Source organism: Rhipicephalus sanguineus, chromosome 2 (assembly GCF_013339695.2).
Source record: "Rhipicephalus sanguineus isolate Rsan-2018 chromosome 2, BIME_Rsan_1.4, whole genome shotgun sequence".
NCBI classification, from domain to species: domain Eukaryota; kingdom Metazoa; phylum Arthropoda; class Arachnida; order Ixodida; family Ixodidae; genus Rhipicephalus; species Rhipicephalus sanguineus.
Window position 1 is genome coordinate 143,105,066 of NC_051177.1, and position 17,421 is coordinate 143,122,486.

Below are 17,421 nucleotides of genomic sequence, written 5' to 3' on the forward strand. Positions count from 1 at the left end.
ATAGAGGTTTAATTAATTAATCATAATTATATTTCTAACTCGAGAAGTACTCGCCTAATTGTCAAAATGTCAATGAGGCGTATGTAGGCATGTTCAAATGGCATCTAACTGTGCTACTTTCAACAACGTGCTAATTGCGCGCTCATTTTTTCCGGCTGATAAAGAAAGCCCGCTAAATATGAAAAATAACACGTGACTACGCTCCCACCCGCAAAGGAAACCAGTGCCCTCAAATAAGCTTGCTGCAAACAACCGCTTTGCCTGTTGCCTGTTGCGAAAGACAGCGTTTGGCATTTTGGCAAGGGTACAGGTCGGGCGCCAGCGATATGCGTGCAATTTCGCTGGGATTCATTCCGTTCGATAGTACGCCGCAATCATCCATTCTCACGGCCGACTGTTCTCATTGATAACGCGGCAGGTGTTCTGATTACGGCCTGACTCTGTAAAGCCAAGCGGTGCGTTTCTAGGCGGGGGGGTGGCAGATAGGGCGATGCGTTTTTTTTCTTTCTGCATTTTTTCCTTGATACTGTCTGCCTCATAGGGAGCCTGTTTGAGGGCGCTAGTTCCCGACGCGCGTTACACTCTAGTCACGTGTCACTTTTCATGTTTCGTGGGCTTTCTTGATCAAGCGGAAAAAATGAGCGCGCAATTAGCACGTTGTTGAAAGTAGCGCAGTTAGATGCCATTTGAACATGCCTACATACGCCTCATTGACATTTTGATTATTGGGCAAGTACTTGTCGAGTTAGAAATATAATTATGACTAATTAATTAAACCTCATTAACGAAAAAAATAGCAGTGGCTAGTCTAGTGTACTAGGAACAATATGCTGTAGGTTTTATTCGCGTAACGCCATTCCTCTTTTTTTAAATCGTGCTGCGTGATAGCTGGGACACCCTGTATATATATATATATATATATATATATATATATATATATATATATATATATATATATATATATATATATATATATATATATATATATACATAAATATATATATATATAGATGTAGGCCTAGTTAGGTAACAGTTTCGTCTGTTTCCTTTTGCCTCATATCGGTGGCATGTAACTGTTTTGTACACATGCCAGAATAAAGTATTATTATTATTAAATGCAAATGCATTTCTTAGTCGGGGGTTGTCGTGCGTCCCTGGTCGGCGTGGGCACAGATCTCTCCGCGCGCGCTCCTCCTCGCCCCTAGCAACAGCTGCGCCGCGCCTAGCAACCGGAGCAGGTGGTGAGCGGCGGAGGGTAAGGGGGAGGAGAAGCGCGCGGGCGTGTGATGGCGCTCGCATCGCGGAGCAGCGGAGGGTAAGGGAGAGGAGGAGTGTACCCGGTGAGGGCGCTCGCATCACGGAGCGAGATGCGAGTACGGGAACTGATATGGCACGCCGTTGCCACGTCTCCCGTTCGAGACGCGTCTCCGTACAAGGACTTGTACACCCTTGCCTACACCGGAGACGGAGTCTTTGTGGTGACCGTGTACCTCGCGCCCAACCTCGCTCAGGACGCCGTTGCCGCGAAGCTGGACGCGGCTATGGAAAGTGTGCGTGTGCGCTCCCTCTGACCCCATTGTCTTGGTCGGCGACTTCAACGTTCACGTGCGCAAGAAAAGTGGCGAGTGGCTGGTGGAGTACATGCAGACCAAGCACTCTATGCATTGTCTCTCTGCCGCCTCCGACAACACGTGCCCCACTACCATTCACGGGAGTTGCATTGATCTGGTCTTTACGCGAAACTGTGCCACGCGTATGCTTCGCAAAGACCCTTTGACCGTGCACTTCAGCGACCACAAGGCGGTGATTGTGGCCGTCAGGTACAACGATAACACGAACAGGTGCTGACGTCGGAATAAATAATGCTTACGTGCACACTCTCGTCTCTCTTCATTAATTAATCGCACACTCATCGGGTGCACCCAAATGCATTCGCATTTTATTATTATTATTATTATTATTATTATTATTATTATTATTATTATTATTATTATTATTATTATTATTATTATTATTATTAATATCTGTGTGTGTATTGTGAACATTCTGCATATTCGTCATCTTCTAACCTGTAAATACTCATCATCACCGCTTGGGTCTGAGCAGTGGGGCTCAGGCTCGAGGGCAATGAAGAAGAGTCTTGCGGCCTGAACGTTGTCTCACAAGTGGTGGAGGTGCTGGGTACATGACGACAGCACAAGAAACTGAATGTGATGAAGTATGCCGTCGATGAAAACTCGCGCTATGCACACACCAAGGGGCTGAACAAGAACTTCATTGGCACACCGAAGGGGAGGTCCAGTATACGGCGTTTTTACTTTTCGCAAGCGCGAACACAGTTCAATACTAATGACGGGAAGTGCTGCACCTGTGCCCACCAATGCTTCAGTTCATACACCTTCAACACATACCAACAGTACATTTGAGGGCCGCTGCGGAGGAGTTTGACATAGCCCGAATGATGCAGCTTTCCCTACCGAAGCTGCACTATTTAGTTTTCCGGGCGATGGCCCTGGGTCGAAGTAGCTGGTCGAAGAGGAGAAGCACGAGCGGCGCATCGGTGACGGAGAGCGGCGACGCGGGAAACGAGAAGCACCGGCTCCGTCGAGGCTCTGCGGTGGTTGTGAGCGACGTTCATAACTTTGGCAGGAGTGACCATGTTGCGGGACCGGAGCAGGAAACCCGTCTCTTTCATAGGAGTCGTAGCCCCGTCTTTCGTCCTGTTGACGGCGTCGACAAAACCTGTAAATATGGCCACGACCTCCACAATAGTAGCAAACAAGACGATGGGGGCGCCAGAACATTCGCTGTGGGCGCGTGGGGTTGTATCTGTTGAGGAGGTGCGAAGGCTGCAATCTGAGCGTAAGTTGGCGTAGGTAGAGGGTCATGCCTGGGAACTTCCGCACACGTCATGGCAACAAGTTCTTCCCTGACGATGTTGCGGAGGCTGCTGCCAGAAGACGTCGTACGGAGCTCGAGTGGGCAAGACATAGCTTGTGCTTGAAATTCCTCTCGTATCATGGAACGAATCAGCGCTCGTAGCTCGCTGTCACTGGCTGAGCTCAGGTGAGATATGTCAGGCTGCAGACGTAGTAAATGGAGTTCATCAAGGCGCTGACACGTGGCGACGACTTCTGAGACTGTAGTGGGGGTCTGCACTGCAAGGGCATTGAATGCCGCAGCCCCAATGCCTTTGAGCAGGTGGCGGACCCTGTCATTCTCCATCATTGAGTTGTTGACGCGGCGACAAAGGGCGAGGACATCTCCTATGTAAGAAGTGTAGGACTCGCCGGTTTGCTGAACACGCTAGGCTAACTTCTTTTTCGCGATGTCTTAACGGGTTGAAGGGTTCGCGAAAATCTGTCGCAACTGGTGTTTAAATGAGGTCCAGTCCACGAAGTCCTGCTCGTGGTTAAAAAACCAAGTCTTGGCTACACCTGTCAGGGAGAAGGCGACGCGAGTGAGTTTGGCAGAGTCGTCCCAGTGGTTGAGTGCACTCACGCGCTCATAGTGCTCACATCAGTCTTCAACGTCGTCCCCATGAAGGCCAGCGAGCGCCGGTGGGTCCTTCTGGGGTGTGGTGACCAAACAGGAAGGAGTTCCCGTCGGGGCAAGCGTCGTGGATGCGCCAGGATTGGAGCGCTCGTCTTCCGACATTGCCGAGGTCTGTTGCCGAGGGCATTGCCGAAGACCACACACTAATTGGTATAATATCCATGTATATCCGACCAGCTCACGACAACTGGGACACGATATTGCCATTTGTGACGTTTGCTCAGAATACCGCCGTCGAACGCACTACTGGGTATTCACCGTTCTACCTCGTTTATGGCCATTCGGCGACATTCACGATTGACGCTTCATTCTTACGCACTCCAAGTGACAATTCTACAACCCTAACCGAGCAGTTCGTTTCGAGGCTTGAAAAATGTCGGCAACTTGCTCGGCTTAGTACATAAGCCAGTCAACACGATCGCAAGCAGAGGTACGACAGCTCCCATCGTGACGTCTCTCTCCGTCCTGGCGACGAAGTGTTCATTTGGACGCCTACCCGTGTTCCCGTATTGTGTGAAATGTTCCAGTCGCGATTCATTGGACCCTACATAATTAATGAACAAATAATCCCTGTAAACTATCGTGTCACCCCAGTTGAGGTTTCTTCGGACCGTCGCTGCCGCGGTTCAGAGATAGTCCACGTTTCCCGTCCACGTTTCCCGCCGCTTCGGCTCAAGGGGAAACTAGTGTGAGCATGTCTCATACTCGTCATCTTCCCACCTGTAAATACTCATCACCACCGCTTGGGTCTGAGCAGTGGGGCTCAGGCTCGAGGGCAATAAAGAAGTCTTGCGGCCTGAACGTTGTCTCACAAGCTATTCATTCATTCATTCATTCATTCATTCATTCATTCATTCATTCATTCATTCATTCATTCAGTTTATTTAGACAAAAGGAAAGTTTGCCTGGGTTGAAGGGACTAAAGGCAGATTACCTCTGCCTGGCTAGGGTCCCTCCACCTATACTTTTGCTCAGAAGCAGTGCAACAAAAAATACATATTTCCCATTTTTGTCGGAGGAACATAAAAGCCAAATTCAAAAACTAGAAAGCATATCTGAAAACATACAATTTAAAATATCACGCGAAAGCCAACACCAATTTGCCCCTAGCACGACAAAAAATATGTAAAAAAAACGGACACCATGAGAATATTAAGTCAGAAGACAAAGTGCTATACAGAAATACACATTTGAAAGAAAAGAGACTTTTACACAATATTACAAATGCACAAAAACACTAAAAGAAATATTTGTAATAGATAATATTTAGGGCACGGTATAAGAAATGAAGTACACCTTAACTTTTTTCTTCAGACTGTTTTTAGCATTACTTTGTTCTAGAAGTTCACGGATATAGCTGTTGTTGTGTATTAGATGAGGTATTTGATAAGATAAGGTTTGCTTTCCGTAAGTTGTCCTGAATAAAGGTAATCTAAAACGGTCAAAGCGTAGATCATAGGGACTTTCTCTTGGGTAGCAATGCTCCATGTAACTGCCAATGTTGTTTCCTATCTCTTTACTGATATATAAGGTGAGTTTAAGATTGTGTAATTGGTAGACAGTAAGTATCTGAAGCTTGCCGAAAAATGGAGGAGTGTGTTCCCTAGGTTGCAGATTTTCTATAAAGCGTACAGCCCTTTTTTGTAAAACTAATAGCCTGTCAAGGTTGGTTTTTGAAGTAGTGCCCCAAATTAAAAGACACTAATGTAGATATGAATGAGCTGAAGAATAATATAGCTGGAGCTTCAACCACTTTGGGACTAGGGACCCAAGTTTGTATAAAACAGAAATTGATCTAGACATATTCGCATGTATTTTGTTTATTTGTGGTGTCCAGCTTAGGTGCTCATTGAAAAGTACACCTAAAAAAATAAACAAAGGGACACGTTGAATCTCGTTATTTTTAAACCAGAGAGAAATTTTATAATCTTCACACTTGTTTTTGCTCTTAAATAAGAGAAATTTAGTTTTACTAATGTTCAGTTGTATTTGATTTGAATCAAGCCTGTATGAAAGAGAGATCAAGCACTCGTTCGCTTTCTTCTCTAGATCTTTTAAAGAGCTGCCAGAGAAAAAAAAGCTAGTATCGTCTGCATACATGACTATAGAAGAATCTACTGGCACATGGACGATGTCATTTATGTGAATAATAAAAAATAGGGGGCCCCGTATAGAACCCTGCGGCACACCTAGTTTTACTGGCTTTAACTGCGATTTATACCCATGAACATATGTATACTGTAACCTGTCTGTTAAATAGCTACATGCTAACTCTAGGGCCACACCTCGAATGCCATAGTATGGTGATTTTTTAACAGAATATCATGCTTAACCGAATCGAATGCCTTTCGAAAGTCTAAAAATATTCCCAGGGTGAACTCCTTGCGGTCTATATTTTTAGCAATTTGTTCTTTAATGCCAAGTAAAGCCATTTCTGTAGATTTCTTTTCACGAAAACCGAATTGCTCACTGACAAGTAATTCATAATCATCAAGAAACTTCGTTATCCTCGTTTTTATTACGTTTTCTAACACCTTCGAGAATAAGGGTAACACCGATATCGGTGGGTAATAATTAAAATCATTGATAGGGCCTCCCTTATGTAAAATTGCCACCCTAGCAGTTTTCATAGCTGCTGGGAGAATGCCTGTTAGTAGCGCTCTGTTACAAATATGTTGTAATGGAGATGAAAGGAAGTTTGCAACAAAAGTTATTGGAATAGCTTTAATATCATCGTTACCAGCAGAAGTATTTTTGTTTAGCCCCATAAGAAAAGATCTCCAGTTCACTACAATTCGTACAAGAAGAAGCTATGTATCTTTCAACGTTCAATTGAATGGTATATATATATATATATATATATATATATATATATATATATATATATATCCTACGTAATTAAGCACACACGTATAACGTATAATTAGTTAAATATTTGCTCGTTAATTTGCGCTGTTCTCAAGGTGCTCAAGTATTCCATAGACATCTATGAGTAAATACAAAGTTTAGTGGTGACAAGAAAAATAACCGCAGGAAGTACTAAGGACGAGCATCGACTGTAGTGCAGTCTAGTATCGTCATAATATCCGCAACACAACGCATATCTAAACACGATTGTGCCGAGCAGGTAGTTACACGCTTCCCAGTACTCACCGTGTCCACACCTGCGAGGTTGAAGTCACTGGTAAACGTGAGAATTTCACCGAACGTTAGCTTTTTCTCCCGTAACATGTGTTCCAGAATGGTCGGCTCGTGCACCGACTCTTCGGAAGTCATTCTCTCGGCTGCGGCCACAATGTGCCGGAATATGCGCCTGAAAAAAGTCACAGTTTCGCCGCAAGGGCGAAGCAATGAATGCGATAGCAAGAAAGTAATGCTATACGAAGTGAGGCTCGCCAATGGATACTCTCGGTTTGAACAGCGCTCCTGTTGCAAAGGCGGCCGAAGCAGCGAAAGAAACTAGCGTGCTTCAAGTGTCGAGCTGTGACACTTGATAGTTCGCGCTCATCTTCTGTTTGTTCCTTTAGCGGCGTCCCTTGAGCTCGAGTGAGTTTCGTACGCTCCGTAACATGAGCGCGGACATCACGGTGAAAGCTTGAAACATCCCTCTTCGCCTCACCACGAGAAAACCGCGCGAGCAGACAACGGAAGGGCAAGGTTCTCCCTGAGCAAATATAACAAGAAGCGAGTGAGCTCGCCGACGCGCTCCTCGCGCCATCTCTCTGGTAATTAAGAAACGCTTATAAGTGCCCGCCGTCTCTGAGTCCTGCCATCGGTAAAGGATGTGTACATAACGCTCGCCGTTAGCTACCTGAAGGATCTGCGCTTTCTGGCGTAGTGGTTAGCGCCATGCGCTGCGGAACGATAGGTCGCTGGTTCGATTCCGCGCTTGGGAAGCATTTTTCTGAATTCTTTTTCTTTGGGACTTTAATATATGCATATATATATATATATATATATATATATATATATATTGTAGAGAAGCATTGGAACGCTCTAATGGGTCGTCCTCTCAAGCGCCTCCTAGTGGGTCACCCTCTTCGCCTATCCTCGGAGAGCACGCCCCTCGTGCTCGTGAGAGTCTGCGAGTCTGCGCTCTGTCGTTGTGCATCGTCGCCGTCAATCTCGCCGTCAATAAACGTCTTAACAATATATATATATATATATATATATATATATATATATATATATATCCTCTTCAGACCCCGCGTGCATTAAAATGCACATTTGTTTTTTCCCGGTTTTCGAAATTCGCGCCACTATTAGAGCCAACATTCTTGGTGCAATCGCATGCTCTATCATGTGGTGCCATCTGGTCAGCAATACAGGAAGCATACTACAGTGGAAGCCCCGTTTTCCCGCTTTGAAACATGGCGTCATTCTCGTCTTCGACGTTCTGCTCACGGCGTCCAAGTAATTCACAAATTGCTCAATAATCATCGTGTCATATTTCTGATTTGTTGTTTAAATCTACTTAGGAAGGGTTTAGGGATAATTTCCACACGTCATGTAACCCTAAGGGCGAGTATATTTGTTATCACAAGCTGTTTTCTTCAAACGTGCATTATAATGCACACTCGGTCTCAATGGGTACTTTTTCCTGCGTATGTTTGCCAATCTGATGCGGTTCATTACTCTGTGGCATTAAGCTTTGGCGTTTGTTTTACCTAGGAATCAGTGATAAAGAAACGTGTTCTTGAGTCAATGACCAGCAACGACGCCTCGGACCAAGAATTTTCATATGACGAGGCTGTCCCTTCCCTATTACCTGTTGCTGGAAAACAGGTGTGGTGCAGAATTTGACAATGGGCAGTTTTCGAATAGTGTACGCTAAGTTAGCGTTAGCGTTTGCGGCCCGCTATTTCCATCACTTAACGGGAGCCCGCAAGCGGTAGCGTACGACGCATGCGCAGTTGCGCGAAAAGCCAACGCAAAGCTTTGCATACGCTACTTGAAAGCTCCCTAATGAGTCACCACAGAAGCTGCTGAAAGCCAAGGTTGGGGCCCACGCCTGCTGAGCCAAGAACTGCGCAAGCAAGCCACATTTCAGAGTTTGGGAACTAGGGATCCTCCTCGAGGTGTCAAAACCCAGGATATTCTCAGCGCAATAGGCGTGCGCACAGGGTGGGGGGGGGAGGGGTGTCGGCCGCTCCCCCTAGTCACCTAAGAGGGGGGCAAACCTGCCCCATACGTTGACCCCCCTAGTCACATAAGAGGGGGGTGCGCAAAATCTGCCTCGTACATTGATTAGTAGGGGGGGGCGCTGCGATGAACCTTCACCCCCCCCTGATGAGGAACCCTGCGCACGCCTATGCTCAGCGCACAAAGCTCCGGTGCATCACGTGCAACATTGTTCTTTGCGTCACATCCGCGCGAAACTTCTGCAGGCAGTTTCACAACAAATATGCGTGCTTATCGCGAGCAAATGTAAAATTTCGTTGTAGGCGAGTGTCGTTCGTTTTCCGTGCATTGAGACCCAGTGTGCATTATAATGCACACACTGCTGTGCAAAAACTGTTTGCCGTACAGGCGCAATTTTTCTCTGGTTTAGTACAGCATGTGTGTGCATTCCAAAAATGTGTTTTGATTTCACCTGTGTGGCCACACATTTGCTCAGGTCTCAGGAGGATATATATATATATATATATATATATATATATATATATATATATATATATATATATATATATATATATATATATATAATTATACATATACGGTGCATGACGGCGGTGACGGCGACGGCAAAATCTAGCCCAGACTGTCCATATAATTGCTATCGCAATAAAAGAGCACGAGAGTAAACAAAACAGTTGAATGTTGCTTGTATACATGTGTCATGCGCCTCCATGTTGTTATAATCTCGTAAGCGATCTCGTAATTGTCAATGCTCAATTTTGGCACCTGAATGCGCATCGAGAGTTGACTGGTCAGAGTGAAAAAAACAGAGAAGATCAAACGTTGCCAACGTGACTGTGTATTCTTTTTTATACGTTTTACGTTTTCGAAATGTGTTACAGAGCTCTGAATTAGTCAGGCTGTCCTAAAAGTAGCTTTTTGTCAGAGCCCTTCTTTCGGTTTTTCGGCACACTGAATGAATGAATGAATAAACTTTATTAAAAGTCCGGGCGGGGCGAGGGGAAGAGGGGATTAACCCCTTTCCCGTCCCACTCTCCGTACACTGAAAATAAACGTTTATGGATTAGTTGATTTATTGAGTAGGTATCAGCTCGAGGCAAGACGACGAAGCGCCGTGCTTGTCGTGTCCTTTTGTGGTTGTCCTTTGCTCTGCTCCCAGTTATGATCATCAGCCAATTTTATCCAGTCACTGCTCTTCTAAACGTTTTATTCATTGGTTCAAAAACCTGCGACTATATGTTTCACCTGCAAATTTTTGTTGACGCTATTATAATACCTCTCAATATATACACATATCTGTTGATATCACGTTGTCAATGGACTTGAAAGGCCGCTTATTACTGCTTTTACCGCCCATTATATTTGAATGACAAACAGAGAAAGAAAGGCGCTTACACCGTGAAGTCGTCCATAGCTTTCTCGAATCTTTGCCAGGCGGGAGTGCGGATATAGCGAAAATAGGGAAACCGGTATCCAAACTTCTGCATGCAGGCAAATATCGATCTCATGTCTTCCAGTATGGCGGGGCCGTCCAGGGTGAGATCAAGCGGATGCCTCAAGGAGCCGAGCCGGGCATCAACAGACGCCAAGGCCACGCCTGCGTGGCAACAAAAGTCGCGCGCTACTTAGAACATGTGAATACAATTGATATTTAGTAACTATTTCTGGGGTTTTACGTGCCAAAACCACGGTATGATTATGAGGTACGCCGTATAGTGGAGGGCTCTAGCAATTTCGACCACATGGGATTCTTTAAGGTGCAATTAAATTCAACTGCACGGACGTCTAGCATTTGCGCCTTCATTGAAAATGCCACCGCCAAAGCTGGGGTCAAACACGCTGCCTTCTGGTCAGCAGCCGAGCACCGTAACCACTGTACCTTCGCGGCGGCAAGATAGAAAAAATTTTTGTGCATGGGTACAGATCACACACTTGCAATATGTAGACACGCGTGCCAGGGAACGTAAAGCCATATATCAGGAAATATATCGGAAAGCGAGGAGCATGTAATTAGACTGATACACTGATGATGCTGATGAAGCACACACGACGCAGTATACACAGTGTTTGCCGCAAAAGTAACTATTTTCAGAGCCACCGAAGTGATTTAATAGGCTTTGATGCTCATAGTTCTTGAGGTCACGGATGTAAGTTTGGCTAGTTAAAAAGAAAAGCAGATGTAGAACACGTGAATGAAGTTCTTGTTCATGGCGCTTCGTATTTTGGCTGGTGTATGTGGCATGCGTACTTGCTGTCGTGACACTATCTGCCCGCAGCAGCATCGTTTCATTGTAGATCTACTGCAACCGCCGTTTCAACGCTTTCACACTTTATTAACACCGCTCTAAACAAGCAGGACGTTGCAGTGTCAATATTTCTCGATGTAAGAAAGGCGTTCGACACAATCTGTCATGCTAGATTATTTGAAAAGTTAGAGTCTTATGGAGTCGTTGGAAACGCGCTTCAATTCATCCAGAGCTACTTCCACGCACGTAGACAGCAAGTAGTAATTAACAAACATTGCTCTACTTTTGCTGATGTCACATGCGGAGTACCAGAGGGATCGGTTTTGGGTCCCATTATCTTCTCTTTATATGTCAATGATCTACCGCTAGCTCTTAAGTTCACAAAAGTCTGAATGTATGCTGATGACACAGCGTTACTTTACTCAGGTAACTCACTTCCTTCACTGCAAGACGTTATATCGAAAAAAATGGCAATAATAAATAAGTGGTTTACAGAAAACAGGCTAGCCATAAATACTGAAAAAACTCAATACGACGTATTTCACGCAAGCAGGAAAATAGTGAACTACAGCAGCCTTAATATTTCTCTGGCCAACCAAACTCTTGAATAGGGTCGACTCATTCAAATACTTAGAAATTCTTTTTGACCATCACTTGCACTGGAGAGACCAGATCAATCTGTGTGTAGAAAACTAGCTTTTAGCTGTTATGCACTGGTCCGTTCCCGCCAATATTTTCCTCGTTCTCTACTTCGTTGCATATACTTTTCTCTGTTTCATTCCCACCCCGGCTACTTCTGTCAGGCCTTGGGCCTAACATACAAAACTTATTTAAGACCTATACTCCAGTTACAAAAACGGGCTTTAAAGGGGTCATGAACCACTTTTCCAAGTAATGATCTAATGACCTTAGTATCGGAGTTTACTGCCTCCCGAATCGATTGCCGCAAAAATTTGTCGAATCCGTCAAGAATCAGCGGAGTTACGGGGGTTTGGCGCACACTCTCAGCGCTTTCTCTCTTTTCTCGTGCCGACGAGCGCACTGGAAGCTAGACAGGGAGGGATGGCGTGGGGGTAAGAAGTTACGTCAGCGTGCGTCATGAAACGCGACCGCTCTCCCGCTGTGATTCGCATGCGCGAGTGCGGCTACCGTGTAAAATTAGCAGACTGAGGAGTGCGGCGCGGGCAAGTGGCGGCACCCCGTGGCAAGAAGCGCATCTCATCCGGCTATCGGCCAATAAGCATGCTATGTCTCCGCGACGTCAACGTGCAGACGCCCCGCCCACCGACGAGAGTGAGAACCGGCCTTTGTTTGTAAAGAGGGCGCCTGAGGAAACGGCAACTTCGCGCTCCGCTTGTGGCCTTTACGCGGCGCGCACGACTGTAATATTTTGCAGAGCAGTTCATAGCCATGTCAGCTTTCCACAGGTTGTGTTTTTTCAACAAGCCCAAGGGGTGCTTCATGACCCCTTTAAGAATAATAATTCTCCCCTGTTCATTACCACAGTGTCATCCTATTCAATGATCTTCATATTCTCTCATTTACGGCGCTAAGAAATTATAAGGTAACTTGCCTAGTTCACAAAATACTGTACACAAACTTTCCACTACCCAACACCATATTCAACTTCCCGCGTGCAAACACCAGACAAACAAGTCAGTTAAATTTAAATCTTCCTCCCTGTAACAACGTCTATGGCGAACGATTGTTAGAATTCTTCGGAGCTGTAACCTCGACCACTGTGCCTCTAGAAATAAAAACTACGCGCAACTTCAACATTTCTTGCAAACGCTTTTTCTTGTCTAGTGAATTGTAATCACCTTTCCGTACGTAGATTATATACATCGCTGAAACTACCGTATGTATAAAACCAATCATTTTCATGACCAATCATGTGCGTTGCTAACTTTTATTTATTTTCTTTATTGGACCAGCTACTAGCCACGTAGGCTATTGGTCCAAATATTATGTACGCATTTTTGTATACACGTCTTAATAAACTCATTTTGATTTGAGTTGATTTGATTTGAACATAGCAACACCGAATTCGATAGAATGATGCGGCAGAACCAACTTTGATTATTGTCTGTGTATATTCGAGAGCGTAACGTCTCCGACAAAAGAGGCCGATATTTGACCTACACTAACCATCACATAGCCAGAATATGGCAACACTTGGCGACATTAGTAAATTGTAAGTTAAGCAGTGTCGTTGATCGTATTATTCTCTCTTTTGGTTCATTTTCTTCTTTTTTTTTGTAACATCTCTTTTCTATATTCTTTTATTCATCTTACCCCCTTCCCCAGCACAGGGTAGCCAGCCGGTCTGAGGACTGGCTAACTTCTCTGTCCTTCCGTCTTTCTCTTCCTTGTAAGTGAACAGCAGCCATGCTTAGCCAACAAATTAGCCAGCATTAACAGCCAACATCGTTCAGTTTTAACCGTTGTTAGCAGTATGTGGGTAAGTGCGGCAGGCTGCGATGGGCGGTGGGGGGGCGGGGCTGGAGGGAGGCTAGGCTAACATATCCTTCAGCATATGTTGGCTGCTAAGAAGTTACGAGGTGGAGATGGCATCGCAGCGTCTCGGTGTGTCGCGGAAGCTTAGGTTCTGGCTAAAACGCATGGTGTGGGTCGATTGCATATAAGATTTTGTAACAGCCGTTAAAAGGTCCCGCCCACGCAGTTCTCACTCTAGGCATCGTAAGACTTGCCACGTGTCACACATGAAAGATCGAAATGGATTTTCCAGACAGTCGTGAGTCACTCCTGCCGAAGCATTCGCCCTTTCATTTCCTTGGATTGCGAAGTGGCGTCAATTCGACTGGCATATTACATGCTGCTTCAGCCATCAAACTTGAAGAAGTGTTTGTTTGAGATAGCGTAGGCGACATGTTGGTATGTTTGCAGCGGAGTATTTCAGCACACGTAAGACATCAATACCAAGGAATCCATTATTGACTTTCTTGGCGTCTTTCTCAATTTGATTTAAGTGCACGGCTGGTAATATGGGCTACCGTTTAACTAGCCGTCGATTGTGACGCCACTGAATTTGACAGATGACCCGGCCGCAACGCATAGTATTCAAGCATTAGAATAACAGAGAGCTGAGCTAGTTGGTAAGTATTCATTCTAAAAAGACAGGGCGCCCTTACACGGACACAAGAAAGTAGTCAGTCAAAGTATTCAAGCAACTCCCAAATGAAAAATTAAGGAAGCTTTGCACTAGTGGTGCCAAGCCTGAAGGAAGTGCGCAGTTGGGCAGCCCTCTTTGTTTCTCTTCGGTTTTTCTCTTTCTTTCCTCCTCTGTTTCTTTCTTTTTCTCGCTTTTCGTTTTTTCCCTGTATTTGTTTCAGTCTTTGTTTGTATTTTTTTGTATTATTCTTCCTATATATATATATATATATATATATATATATATATATATATATATATATATTTTTTTTTTCTCTCTTTCTATTTCTCGCTTGCTCCCTCTTTTTCAAGTTTTATACGTGGTTTTACCTGCGCTCGAAGAACAAGAGAAAGAAGGTTTCTCTTCGGCGCTAACGTTCGCTCAATATGCTACAGTTGGCTATGATATATTTGGTTTTGCCTGCGTTAATATCAACATCAAGGCGCTCGAAGGACAAGAGGAAGTAGAATTCTCTTTGGCGCGAGCGCGCGCTCAGATGGCAATGCTTTGCCTGCGTTGCGCCAAGTTACGACGACAGCATACGATCACAACCTGTAAAACAGGCGGTGCCAAACTACTGCGTCGCTTTTGTGGCCAGTGGTGCTTCCGTTGTTGACATTTCAAGGAGCCGTAGTTCGCTTCAAATCTATTTAGCGGCGAAGCACCTTAGGGCCGAGCCTTGTACCCCCGGCGCATAGCGTAGCTCTGGTTTACACGGAGTCCGCTAGGGGCGCTGCGGTAATAGCGCTGCGTCCCGGCGCGTGCTCTGGTTTGAATGGAGACCGCTAGGGGCGCTGCGGTAGCAGCGCTTGCTCCCGGCACGTGCTCTGGTTTGAAGGGAGACTGCTAGGGGTGCGTTTGCTCTCAGATGCATTTCATAACACCATAAACATCCAACAACAACCAGGGGACGTGTATAGACCTCGTCATCGTTAACTTCGCATTACATTCCATTCAAGAGCCCCTGGCGTTTCATTTCACCGATCACAAGACGGTTCTAATGAAGGGGAAACGAAGTCCGCACCTCAACACTATATACGCCTTATGACATCAATAAAACAACATTGTATATAACTGTACACACAAGTTGTCCTTCATTCACATGCGCGAGTGGGCAATGTCACAAGGGATTCACGGTTACCGAACGATCCCCAGAGGTTCGCCCACTCATCATCATTCCCTTCGTGGATATGCGTAGATTTTTAAAGCTTTTTGGCTGGGTTATTTAAGAGTTATATTCTTTTAGCCTTGTAGGACTGAGTCTTGCCCGTTGGCTGTGGCTATGAATTATATCCAACAGGCTAGCAAACCTAAGCACATAATTCACGGGTTTGCACCACGGGCTTTCCAAGGAACTTACGAGTAAGTATGAATGAATGTGGGCTTCTGTGCGACAAAGCCAGCGTTTGACACGAATAGATTCGTTTAGCAAATTGCCGCCCACCTTGTCTGAGGCACTGAAGTTTTGTACGTATTTTTTTTACTTTTATTTCACAGTGCGCTCCTCTTGGTCAGCGTTCATCTAGGAGGCACGCCTACGGCCATTTATTCTCGTAGGTTGTAAAATAAGTGCATTGAGGTCTTTGCATGTTTTACTTCATCGGCTGCTGCTCTTGCTTTCATTCAATTCCTATTCCATAGTCTAACACACGCAAATTGTGCCTTTCTTAAAGGACCCCTGACACCGAATTTGGAAACACGAGATGCTTGTGTTGTTTGATAGTCCTGCATGCGGGGGCACTTCTGACCGATTATGAGTGACGAGCGTTGCCTTTAAGATATTTTAATTTGGTTTTAAAGTAAGCCTGAGTGCTCATCTGAATTTTGAACTCCTATCAACATAACCACTAGTATGACGTAGACGTAGGCCCCTTGTGACGTTGCAGAGGTAAAGCAAGTGTTGTCGACGTCACAGACAGAAATATGCGTGGTGCACGGTATATTGCGAAACATGTGTGCTCTTTGCTCCTCCCCCCTTCTCCTTCTTCGGTACGTGTCGGCAGGCAGCGTGAGCTCTCCGTGTGTGTGTTCTCCAACTGGCAGTTCGACAAGCGCGTGGCTGACGTCACCCAATACTGAGCGCACGTCATCACGCGTGCCCCGAGGCGCGACCGCCGCGGCGCGGCGCTAGTTTCTTATCCTCTTTCGGCGCGCGTTTTGAACCTACACGAAAAATGACCATAATTAACGCTGCTAGGATTAATTAGACATCACGTTGGAGGATTTACGGTGTCATTCCGTGATTACAAGACATAGACCTACTTATTACAACGTAAATGTCACAAACAAAAAATCGGCTGTCAGGGGCCCTTTAAAATTTACATTCAGAGAAACGTCTGATACATTGGGCCGTGCATTGAGGAATTCGCGCTACGCTCTCAGCCTGCCGGAACAAGGGCTTACTTTTCTTTTACTATACGAGTGTAAGCCAGCCGCAACATCTGGCAAACTATCAGCTTGCGGGTCAAAAGACAGTCTTTTTGCTGTCGCTTTCACATTTGTCTTGGTTGAAACGGCAATCTGTAAGCGACATGGAAATTAGTTTTCTGACCTAATAGCAGGAAGTAGTCTTGGAGAATTACACTGTGAAGTACTTGGACGGACAGGACACACCACAACACGCAGCGCAAGCTAACATGTCTTTATTTCGAATTGCTTTGTCATACATAGCATATACACACATGGGCAGCAAAGCGCATATATGTGCCATATATAAGGACAACATAGTGATCATGCACTTGTTAATACTGAAGTGTTTTTGGATAAAATGAATTTGTTTTCAAGAAATATTAGTGATAAATAGTTAATACAATAGAATCCCGTTGTTACGTTCCCGGGTGCTCCGTTTTCCTGGCGGTTACATCGCCTTCGGCCGGCCCCGGCATAGCTTCCATAGGATCCAATGCATAGGTAACCCCGCTGTTACATCGCAACTGTGTTACCATTCTCGAATAGTACGTTGCGGACCGGCCCAGGCAGCCATGTTGACTTTTCATGTGGCTTGGCATGGTCCGCTTGATTTCTTGACGATCAAATCGGCCGCCAGAAGCGGTGAGCGCGTCATCTACGGTGTATCTTTAAGTCCCGCCACCAGAAACACGACCTCCGAAATATGTATTTTTAATTTAAACATGGCGTCTATGACGCGTTTTAGTGCTAAAAATTGGTTTTGATGTATTCAACGACATCGCGTGTAGCGATTACGCTTCCGTTGACGACGCCGTTGTCCCCTCCGCGATATTGTCCGTCGACGATGTCATGGCTGAGTGTGCCGATGCGTGTGTCAGTGATGACGAAGTTGAGGAGGTG

General features: G+C 45.3%; 1 protein-coding gene across 1 annotated transcript in view; it reads right to left on the reverse strand.

Annotated features, from left to right (window-relative positions):
- Window positions 1-17,421, reverse strand: part of LOC119383748 (probable cytochrome P450 49a1) — a 62,069-nt gene that overhangs the window by 24,461 nt on the left and 20,187 nt on the right. Inside the window, exons 4-5 of the mRNA XM_037652046.2 lie at window positions 10,090-10,291; window positions 6,709-6,868 (exon numbers count right to left, since the gene is read on the reverse strand). Of these exons, the coding sequence (XP_037507974.1) occupies window positions 6,709-6,868; window positions 10,090-10,291 (362 nt within the window). The remainder of the gene's footprint in view (window positions 1-6,708; window positions 6,869-10,089; window positions 10,292-17,421) is intronic.